Source organism: Pelophylax lessonae, assembly GCF_965119305.1.
Source record: "Pelophylax lessonae genome assembly, chromosome: 12".
Lineage (NCBI taxonomy): Eukaryota > Metazoa > Chordata > Amphibia > Anura > Ranidae > Pelophylax > Pelophylax lessonae.
Genome location: NC_138779.1, coordinates 182,830,879 through 182,843,038, shown reverse-complemented (window position 1 = coordinate 182,843,038; position 12,160 = coordinate 182,830,879). Strand labels below are relative to the sequence as shown.

The following is a 12,160-nucleotide window of genomic DNA, read 5'->3' as shown; positions in this document are numbered from 1 at the left end:
GTTTGGGCACCCCAGGTAAAAATGTGTATTCATGTGCATAAAGAAGCCAAGGAAAGATGGAAAAATCTCCAAAAGGCATCAAATTACAGATTAGACATTCTTATAATATTTCAACAAAAGTTAGATTTTATTTCCATCATTGACACTTTCAAAATTACAGAAATCAAAAAAATGCTGTCTGCAAAAGTTTGGGCACCCTGCAGAATTTATAGCATGCACTGCCCCCTTTGCAAGGCTGAGACCTGCCAGTGTCATGGATTGTTCTCAATCATCGTCTGGGAAGACCAGGTGATGTCAATCTCAAAGGTTTTAAATGCCCAGACTCATCTGACCTTGCCCCAACAATCAGCACCATGGGATCTTCTAAGCAGTTGTCTAGAAAACTGAAACTGAAAATAGTTGACGCTCACAAAGCTGGAGAAGGCTATAAGAAGATAGCAAAGCGTTTTCAGATGTCAATATCCTCTGTTTGGAATGTAATTAAGAAATGCCAGTCATCAGGAACAGTGGAAGTTAAAGCAAGATCTGGAATACCAAGAAAAATATCAGACAGAACAGCTCGCAGGATTGTGAGAAAAACAATTCAAAACCCACGTTTGACTGCACGATCCCTCCAGAAAGATCTGGCAGACACTGGAGTTGTGGTACACTATTCCACTATAAAGAGATGCTTGTACAAATATGGTCTTCGTGAAAGAGTCATCAGAAGAAAACCTCTTCTACGTCCTCACCACAAAAATCAGCATTTGAACTTTGCAAATGAACATATAGACAAGCCTGATGCATTTTGGAAACAAGTTCTGTGGACCAATGAGGTTAAAATCAAACTTTTTAGTCGGAATGAGCAAAGGTACGTTTGGAGAAGAAGGGGCACAGAATTTAATGAAACAAACCTCTATCCAACTGTTAAGCATGGGGGTGGATCAATCATGCTTTGGGGTTGTATTGCAGCCAGTGGCACAGGGAACATCTCACGAGTAGAAGGAAAAACTGATTCAAAAAAATTTCAGCAAATTTTGGATGGTAACTTGATGACATCTGTGAAAAAGCTGAAGTTAAAGAGAGGATGGCTTCTACAAATGGATAATGATCCTAAACACACCTCAAAATCCACAGGGGATTACATCAAGAGGTGTAAACTGAAGGTTTTGCCATCGCCTTCACAATCTCCTGACCTCAACCTAATTGAAAATCTATGGATAGACCTTAAAAGAGCAGTGCGTGACAGACAGCCCAGAAATCTCAAAGAACTGGAAGACTTTTGTAAGGAAGAATGGGCAAAGATACCTCAAACAAGAATTGAAAGACTCGTTGCTGGCTACAAAAAGCGTTTACAAGCTGTGATACTTGCCAAAGGGGGCAGTACAAGATATTAACTCTGCAGGGTGCCCAAACTTTTGCAGATGCCATTTTTTTGTTTTCTGTAATTTTGAAAGTGTAAATGATGGAAATAAAATCTAACTTTTGTTGACATTATAAGAATGTCTAATCTGTAATTTGATGCCTTTTGGAGATTTTTCCATCTTTCCTTGGCTTCTTTATGCACATTAATACAAATTTTTACCTGGGGTGCCCAAACTTTCGATCACCACTGTATGGACCCCTTATGTATTTATACATGTTGATCATATCCCCACGTAATCTCCTCTTCTCAAGAGAGAATAAATTCAGTTCCTCTAATCGTTCCTAATAGCTGAGCTCCTCCATGCCTCTTATCAGTTTGGATGCCCTTCTCTGCACTTTCTCCAGTTCCCCAATATCCTTTTTAAGAACAGATGCCCAAAACTGAACTGCATATTCCAGATGAGGTCTTAATAATGATTTGTACAGGAGCAAAATTATATCTATTGCCAAGGGTGGCACAACCAGTTATTAGGTTTAGGGGACAATTTATTTTTTCGCATAGGGCCAGGCAGGTTTGGACAGCTTTTTTTACATTAATAAATGAAATCATAATTTAAAAACTGCCATCATACAAATAATAATGTGTGCTGGTGCCTTATAATGTCATGCTTCTATCCCCCATTTGCATATACAAAGCATTAGAAACATTTTTATGGGACTTTGAATGAGGTACAATATTTGCACAAAAAGATTTATTAAGCAATAGATGAAAATCTTTTACATGAATAAAGACATTTTAAAACAACAGGCGGATTTGTGAACACTACTGTGTATCAGCATACAATCAACATAATATTCATATAATGATCCACTCTTCTAAGTTTTGGAAAAAAACATAATAATGGGCATTTTTCTTTAGCTCAATGTGTTTTGTGACAAAGATCTCTCTTCTTCAGGAGATGCCCATTGTAAAATAAATCAGCTTATATAACAATCTAAGATACCACCTTTAAAATGAAACCGTCGCCAGGTGTTGTGGGGAGAAGACATGACACCCCAATGGGAAAACCGAGGAGCAGCACCAAGTGCTAGCATGAGTGAGGGAGCAATCTGCAAACTGCATTTTGTATTTACTCGGGTTATCTTTGTGTAATGCTAAAATTTGTTTGATGATCTGAATCATTTAAGTGTGACAACTTTGCAAAAAAATGGAAAATCAGGAAGGGCAAATACTTTTTCACACCAATGTGTATTCATATATCTATGTGGATAGATAGATAGATAGATAGATAGATAGATAGATAGATAGATAGATAGATAGATAGATAGATAGATAGATAGATAGATAGATAGATAGATAGATAGATAGATAGATAGATAGATAGATAGATAGATAGATAGATAGATAGATAGATAGATAGATAGATAGATAGATAGATAGATAGATAGATAGATAGATAGATAGATAGATAGATAATACACATACATAAATATATAAACATTAAAAGAGTTATTAAAATAGACTAAATTTTATTTTTATAGTGTTTTTTTTTTTAAAACACTTTAAAACAGCCAATTACGTATACAAAAATGTGAAGGTCATGCAGCAATGCAAGCAGTTTAAAAGCCACTATGATAGAAAGACATTCATGCAGAGCATCTGTTTGATAAGCCATAAAGAGTAGCGCTTACCCATTTCCTCCAATTCCGATGTCATGGATTTGGAACGTAGTGATATTGCAGGTGGAGTAACTCGCTTTGTTTGCTGGGGCACTAGAATAAAGAAAAAAAAATATATATCCTCTTTGTTAAGATGTCATATCCATTCATTTTAAACCACGGCTGGCGTCATGGGATTTACCTGTATAATAAAACCAACATTTTGATAATTCAAATAACAACTCTATTACAATGAATGAATTTAAAGCAAAACACACAATCCAATAATAATCATAAACTTTATTTTATAGAGCACCTACAAAAGTTGGTTCTGAAAGCGCCTTACAAGGAAAACACAAGAAATGCACAGGGAAAAACAGAGGAAAAAGGGAAAATTACATGAAAGCTTGTTTATAGAAAAACGTTTTTTAGATTTATTTGGAATGAGTTTAGAAAAGATGATTCTCTGATGTCCTTTGGGGCATAGCTGGAGAAGACCGTCTCCCATCGAGTGTAGAGGAGTAGATGGGACACACAGAAGACCAGAATTTGAACAACGGAGTTTAGGAGTTTACAAGTGGGGGGGGGGGGGGGGTAAGTAATAAAAGTTCAGACAGATTTCCGAAGTTCACTAACAAAACATTTCCCAAAGCTCAGCTTGCCACGAATCCCCACTCTAAGACTAAAGGGGTATCAAATCTGCTATCCAAGTACTCCCAATTCTTATTCTCAGATTCGTTATTTGACCCTGAGGGGAGATATCTGTTTCTAAAAGGCACCTTAGCATCTCGGCCGATTACCTTAGGGAAAATATACTGTCCCAATGAACATCAGGTTTCCTTCCTAAGGAAAGTATGTGATTTTCAGACAGGAATTCTGATCTTGGGGGGGGGGGGCGATTTCAACGTCCCCCTATCCCTTCTAGTTGACACATCTTCCGGCACTACAGCTCTATTGTATAGCACCTTGCGACAAATTAGAGCAAAATTATATGGAGGGACATGAATTGTCCCTCCATAACACTTGGCGTACGCTTCACCCCAGTGATAGGGACTACACTTTTTTTTCTGTACTTCACCAAAAATACTCGAGGACTGATTACTTTTTCCTAACCCAAACAGACTTATAATTTCTTGATCAGGCCACGATAGAACCAATGTTCCTCTCTGACCATCATCCAATTGCTACGACACTTAAATGACTGCTATTACCAAAATATGGAGACTGGATCCATCACTTTTGAAGGAATCAAAAGACATAAAACGCATTTCGACCTGTCTATCAAACTATTTTAGGGAAAATGCTACCCCAGAAACGAGTTCTATTGTCCTGTGGGAGGGACACAAATGTGTAGTTCGAGGTGAGCTTCTTCTTTCGATGTCAGCTGCAGCTAAAAAGGAAAGTCAGGTATCGATTCAATCTTTGACAGACCGTATCTGGTCTTTAGAAAAAATAAACAAAAAAACAAGCTCAAAACACCTTAAGGGGCCTTGAACGCACATGCTCCCTCCTACTGGAGGAACTAGGTAAACGGGCAGGATGCCATTATGTACCTAACCAGAAAATATTCTATGAACAGGGCAATAAGAGTGGAAAGTTATTGGCAAGAGCTATTCATAACTCTCAAACTCTTCATACTATCCATCATCTCCACAATGGTTCAGGTATCACTCTTACTAAGAATGAAGACAGCCAATCAATTTGAGCTCTACTATTGGAAGCTTTACAATCTTGACTGTTCCAATCCTGCACCACACACTCAGAACACACGCTCCCTCCTGATAGAGGAATTTTTATCCACCTATTCCCCGACTGCCATCTTGACAGAAAGCATATGAATTAGAACAACAACTTACTCTAGCTGAGGTAGAGACTGCCCTGAAACAAATAAAACCAGGTAAAAGCCCAGGTCCCGATGGACTCACTGTCCAATATTATCAATGCTTTATGAAAATCCTACTTCCTCAGCTTTTTAGAACCCCTAACTCATTGCCTGACTCTCAAAATCCCTTAGTCCGCTTACTTGAGGCTCACATTACAGTCCTACCGAAAGAAGGCAAAGACCCAACACTTCCGTCTAGCTACAAGCCAATTTTCCTGTTGAACGCTGATGTTAAATGTTGTTTTAAGATGTTGGCCAATAGGGTACTATCTATTTTCCCTTCCCTTATATCTTTGGATCAAGTGGAGAAGCCAGAGACAATATGCCCAAAGCCCTCAATGTACATCACTGCCTCTCATCTAATGCCCATCCAAGCTTCTTCCTGTAGCTGTATGCTGAAAAGGCATTTGACAGGGTGGCCTGGGATTACATGGCAGCGGTACACCGGGCAATTGGCCTAGGCTTGCGTATGTGTGCCAGTATTTTAGCACTGCACTCTGCTCCTACTGTCAGAGTGAGAGCCAATGGTCACCTGTCAGATGCCTTTCCTATTAAGCACGGAACATGCCAAGGATGTCTTCTCTCCCCCTTTGTATTTGTTCTGACTCTGGAGCCCTTCTTAAATAGGCTAAGGGCTACTACGAATATAAAGGGCCTTCTGGTGAAGGACAAGGAATACAAAGTAGCAGCCTTTGCTGATAATATACTGTTGTTCCTCTCTGAACCCCGCATCTCTGTGCCAAACCTTCTCAGCGATTTGGAATCTTTCCAACAAATCTCAAATCTAAAAATTAACTACCCAAATTTACACACACTAATCCATACTCACCCATTGTCAGGACCATTTTCCGTTCTCTAGGAAGAAGGATGCTATTATACATTTGGGAATCCAGATTCCGGCTAAATTCTCTGAACTATATTATAGGAATTTCTGGACTCTACTGGGGAAAGTCCAGGGTGATCTTAAATGCTGGAGTAACCTCAACGTGTCCTGGTTTGGCCACTCTGCTTTAATCAAAATGAACATCCTCCCGCGACTGCTTTACCCAATGCAAACTATATCAATTGCCATTCCTCTATCCTTTTTTCTGCTTACAAAAGGAGTTGCTCTCATTTCATTTGGCAGAACTCCCCTCTGCCCATTAGATATACACATCTTACCTAGCCAAAACTTAAAGCAGAAATACAGCCTATGACCTTAATTTCATACCTGCAATTATTAGTGTAAGCTGAGTTCAACTTTATGTGTCAAAATGAAAAAATCCCAGTTTTTCTACCTTTATTTTGCAGTATTCAGTGCTGTCACGTGACTTCAATTCCTCTTCCTTCTGAGTCCAAGAGCAGCCAGAGGGTGTGGTTACTGAAATCTAGTGACATCACTTCCAGGGAGGGGCACTGTTCCTGTGAAGCCAGTGGGTGTATACAGGATGGGAGGAGCTGATCATCGGTTCCTGCCCAGTGTTCTCTCATCAGTAAGGATGCACTTTACATCCTAATTCATGAGAAAATGAAGGAATAAAAAAAGACCCATCCACACAGAACACGAGGGGGGGGGGGGGTCAGTGTACATATACAGTATTGCTGTGTTGGGCTTTGAATGAAGACTACCATAGGAGAAGGAAGCTGGACCCGGGGGGGGGGGGGGGGGGACTGTTAGTGTAGCTGGAAGTGCTCTGGGGTCTCAGCTCACAGTCTACAATGATCATAGTACAGGCAACCATGCTAAATCTATGTTTCCACTAGTCACATGACAAGTCATAGCCCATTGATTTCAATGGCACCCGTTTCTATCTATGCAAATTTGAAAATCAGCTACTTTGAAAAGGTACCTGCACTACCTTGATTCAACTTTTATTGTGACTTTGATCCGGAGAGTGTTAAGTTGGATCAAAGTCGCACTCTAAATCGCAACAGTGGAAACGTAGACTAAAGCTCCGTTTCCACTAGTGTGATTGCCATGCGACTTTGAAGACAAAGTCACATGACAAGTCACAGCCCATTAAGTTCAATGGCACCCATTTCTATCTATGCAAATTTGAAAATCAGCGACTTTGAAAAGGTACCTGCACTACCTTGATTCAACTTTTATTGTGACTTTGATTCGGAGAGTGTTAAGTTGGATCAAAGTCGCACTCTAAATCGCAACAGTGGAAACGTAGACTAAAGCTCCGTTTCCACTAGTGTGATTGAAATGCGACTTTGAAGACAAAGTCACATGACAAGTCACAGCCCATTAAGTTCAATGGTAACCATTCCCATCTGTGCAACATTGAAAATCACCGACTTTGAAAAGGTACCTGCACTACTTTGATGCAACTTTTGATGCAACTTTGATCCAGAGAGTGTAAAATTGAATTAAAGCTGCACTCCAAAGTTGCTATGTTCCCACTAGTGCGACTCCTAAGTTGTGCGATTTAGAGTGCGATTTTGAGTGCAGCTTTGATCCAACTTTACACTCTCTGGATCAAAGTAGTGCAGGTACCTTTCCAAAGTCAATGATTTTCAAAGTTGCATAGATAGGAACAGGGGCTATTGAAATCGATGGGCTGCGACTTGTCATGTGATTATGTGTCCAAAGTCGCATAACAAGTCACACTAGTGGAAACGGAGCCTAAAACGTATTACTTACATGTAACGAGCAATAGAAATTGATCTGCATCCTTCTAAACTTTCAAAAATATTCCTTTGTTCCCGATTTCTTTCATATATTACCCCCTTTCTCTCTCTCTTTCTCTCTCTCTCAGGAAAAGCTGCTAGCCTAAACGAGGCTATGAAGACAGGAGGAGATCATGTTCTGTGCAGGATAGGAGGGATGGGGGTGGGGCATGGCAGTTCTAGGCATGCCTGTCTTAGAAAGACCGACAACTGTTTTCAGGAAGTGAAAGACAGCTTAGCAAATTCAGATAAAGGGAGATAGTGTTGCCAGTGACGAACAGGAAGAAGCTGATTGTTCAGCTTAGAGAAGACTTTCTAAGCTAGACAGGCAGCTAGCCAGGAAATGAACAACAAAGATAAAGATATTTGACATACTATTAATAGGAAAAATTTCACTTTTGACTGGAGTTTCCCTTTAAGGGTGCAATTGGCCTTCCGGACATGCACAAATTGAACATTGCATGTATATACACAAATATTCCACTACTCACTGGAGTAGTGGACTGGGGCATCCACTCCCAAAGGAAAGTATGGGTCTCCCTGGAAAATTCTTATAGTGACTTGCCCCTGCATCTTATTCCCTGGCTTCCCTCTAGTGGGGTTCTCTCAGCCCTCCTAGACCATACTACTGTTGGCTCAACCCCAACTAGTTTCAATCGTGCATGCAAATCTCATACGTTTTCATCAAGACAAGGTCCTCTTACGTCTTTAAGAGTAAACTCTGACTTTCCCCCAGCTTATCGGGACATTTTTTAGCTGAGGATGGCCGCACAGAGATGTCTTGGTTTTTCTCTAAAGGAAAGCTTCTTACCTATGACCAACTGACTGCTCTCTCCAAGTCAGACACATTTACATTTTGGGCATACTTGCCACTTTCTATCCTACTCAACCATGGCTAACCTCTGGTCCAGATATCTCATGCAATTTGAAAATATATGCCGTGAACAATCTCCTCAAAGGCACCTAGTCTCTACAATATACTCTTTTGTTATTACATACAGCAATTATACCGCTAGATCGAGCCAGGCAGGCAAGGGAAAAAGACCTGCAGCATACCCTTACAGATGAGGAGTGGGATGATATAAATGAATACACTCACCACGGCTCACTAAATGTGGCTGTTCAGGCAAATGGCTACAAAATTAGGTCACGCTGGTATAGAACACCTGCCCTATTACATAAATTCTCAGCATCGACCCCAAATGTATGTTGGAGAGGTAGGAAATCTACTACACAATTGGTGGTCCTGCGATATGATCCTCCCATTTTGGAAAATGATACATGACGTTGTGCGCAAATTACAACCTACACACTAGACTTTACACCGGAGCAATATCTGTTACATCACACTTCCCTGTCAGAGAAGACGCACAAAAAAATTATTAGCATTTGGTTAATGCAGCCAGACTTTGCATCTCGGTACATTGGCAATCCACACATGTCCCATGGGCCAGGGAATGGTTTAATAGAGTCAATAAATGGAGGAAATGGAGGAGCTGATCCATATCTCACAAGACCGACTGCCTAAATTTACAAAAAAAAGAGGGTTGGGACATTAAATGAGAGATGTGATGAGGCTTGCAGGAAAAAAATAAAAATAAATCACATATTACAATGGATACATACAGGTAAGAAACCATACAAAAAGTATACATAGACAGAGTAATGCAAAAAAGGCTAGTAAATGATCTCAGATCCAATATTCATTGGAACCAACATGGCAAATATCAATGAACTTGATGCGTATCGTGGACCGAATATGCCACTTCATCAGGAATAGATGTCTGATCTATAAAAAATGTGTATGTAAGGAAATAGATATCTGAGGCCATTGCCTTTTTTTTTCTCCTCCCCCCAGTCTTCATTTACCATCATTTGCTATTTCCTTACATACACATTTTTTATAGATCAGACATCTATTCCTGATGAAGTGGCATATTTGGTCCACGATATGCGTCGAGTTCATTGAGGTTGTGACTATATCAAATTACTCTACTAATATTGATTAATTGTATCCATTGATGTTGCAATTACAACTACTTTCTTACTCCTGGAAATGTGCCATGTTGGTTCCTATGAATATTGGATCTGAGATCATTTACTAGCCTTTTTTGTATTACTCTATGTAAATATACTTTTTTTTTGTATGGTTTCTTACCTGTATGTATCCATCAATAAATGTGATTTATTTGTTTATTTTCCTGCAAGCCTCATCACATCTCTCATTTAGGCCCCGTTCACACTGGGGCGACGCTACTTCCCAGGGCAACCTCACAGGTCGCGGCACGCTGCTCGCACCGCGACCTCGGAGCGGCCGGCACAGACTTCATAACATTGAAGTCTATGCAGGTCGCTCCGGGTCGCCCCAAAGAAGCTCCGGACCCTTTTTCTAAGTCGGAGCAACTTGTGTCGCTCCTATTAGAACGGGTCCACAGCTTCTCTATGGAAGGCGACCTACGGCGACCTGTCAGGCAACCAGGTCGCCTGACAGGTCGCCCCAGTGTGAACGGGGGCTTAAAGTCCCAACCCTCTTCTTTTTGTTCATTGAACCGGGATGGAGTTGCACGGCAGCTCCAACGGTGCGCCTCATTTAAAGTCCCAAACCTCCCCCTTCTATACGACTGCCTAAATTTAAGTCTACTTGGCGTTGCTGGTCCTACTTTAAAACTAGGAAACAATACATACTTCTTTCAAGGTAAAATTCCCTACTTTTGTAAGCTGAGCCTCATGCTCTCATTCTAGTCTACAAACTGAAGAGAATGGTAGGGAACCTGTACTATTGTATATCTATGGAGTTATTGCTATAATAGGAACGGTCTTCATCCCTGTTCCCCCTCTCCCCCTCCTCTCCTTTTTTTTCTCTCCCTCTATCTCAACCTCTCTTTCTTTTTTCCTTTCTCTTTCCACTCTCTTCCCTCATGAGTCTTTACCTTGATATACATCCAGAAACTCCAACCACGATACTCTAACCGTGAGGCTGGTCTGGCTAGAAACCTACTCCCACTTACCTTATTGCTATCACTTTAATAAATCTGGAGGCACCTGGGTGCCTGTATATCAATATTATGCAGGCTAAAGCTTTATACACATATGTTATATCTCTGTAGACCTGTTGTCAGAACACACACTGTATTACTTTTGGAGATTCGATATAGTTTTGTTAAAGAGGAAGTAAACCCTCCTCTGCAAGTTGTACCTATAGGTAAGCCTATGATAAGGCTTACCTATAGGTACTGTAAATATCTCCTAAACATGTACCGTTTAGGAGATATTTACCTTATATGCAGCCAGTGACGTCACTGGCACATGCGCTCTGAAGGAACGGCCGCTGGTGCTGTTCCTTCAGAGCCCTGTGCCGTAACCGTCGGCTCCCGCACACGTGTGCGGGAGTGACGTCACCACGGCTCCGGCCAATCAGATGGCCGGATGCCGCGATCCCGGTAGACGGGCGACTGAACATGTCGGCGGGGCTCGTTCTAAGGTAAGTATTTCATAATGAGCTAGTATGCGATGCATACTAGCTCATTATGCGTTTCTCTTTCAGGGTGAGAAAAAAACAAAAAAACAAATTTGGGTTTACAACCTCTTGAACTATATGAACATTATTTTCTGCCACCCTGACGGGTTTTTGTGAAGTTACCAAATGTGCATTTCTCTTATTTTGCTTTACAACACTCTCAATAAAAAAATTTATGGGAAAAAAAAAAAAAAGTTCAGACAGATAATGGGGTGCCAAGCCATGAAGAGCCTTATAGGTGAGCAAGAGGATCTTAACCACTTTACCACCGGAGGATTTTGCTATCTTACGTCCAGGCCACTTTTTGCGATTCGGCGCTGTGCGACTTTAACTGACAATTGCGCGGTCGTGCGACGCCATAACCAAACGAAATTTACGTCCTTTTTTTCCCACAAACAGAGCTTTCTTTTGGTGGTATTTGATCACCTCTGTGCTTTTTACTTTTTGCGCTATAAACAAAAAAAGAGCGTTTATTTTGAAAAAATAACAATATTTTTAAAAATTTTTTATATGAAATTCCCCCCAAAAAATGTAAAAATCTAATTTTTTTAAAATTTTTGGCCAATTTGTTTTCTGCTACCTATGTTTGGTAAAAAAAATAACGATAAGCGTATTTTGATTGGTTTGCGCAAAAGTTATTGCGTTTACTAATTACAGGAAAGATTTCTGTCATTTTTGGTGTTTTTTTTTTTTAACGCGTAATGGCGGTGATCTGCGATTTTTTTTGCGGGACTGCGACATTGCGGCGGACAGATCGGACCCTTGACTGACATTTTTGACACTTTTGGGGGTACCAGTGACATTACTGCAGTAATCAGTGCTATACTTATGCACTGTTATTGTAAAAATGACACTGGCAGTGAAGGGGTTAATTTTATTGGAGAGGGAGGGGTTAATGTATGCCTGGTGCTTACTGACGTGTGGGGGGGGGAGGTGACTGTGTGACACAAGGACAGATCGGATGTTCAGCTATGCTGAACACTCCGATCTGTCAGTCCCTGTAACTTAGGAGATCCGCCCGCTCTGTTTACACAGGCGGGCGGATCTCCTCACTCGATTCCCCGACGATCGGGGCAGAGCAGCGGCGATCGCCGCCACTCCTC

The 12,160-nt window shown here is 40.8% G+C and overlaps 1 protein-coding gene across 1 annotated transcript in view; it reads right to left on the bottom strand.

Moving 5' to 3' along the window:
* Positions 1–12,160, bottom strand: part of SHANK1 (SH3 and multiple ankyrin repeat domains 1) — a 964,213-nt gene that overhangs the window by 84,289 nt on the left and 867,764 nt on the right. Inside the window, exon 18 of the mRNA XM_082273843.1 lies at positions 3,037–3,117. Coding sequence (XP_082129969.1) covers positions 3,037–3,117 — 81 coding nt within the window. The remainder of the gene's footprint in view (positions 1–3,036; positions 3,118–12,160) is intronic.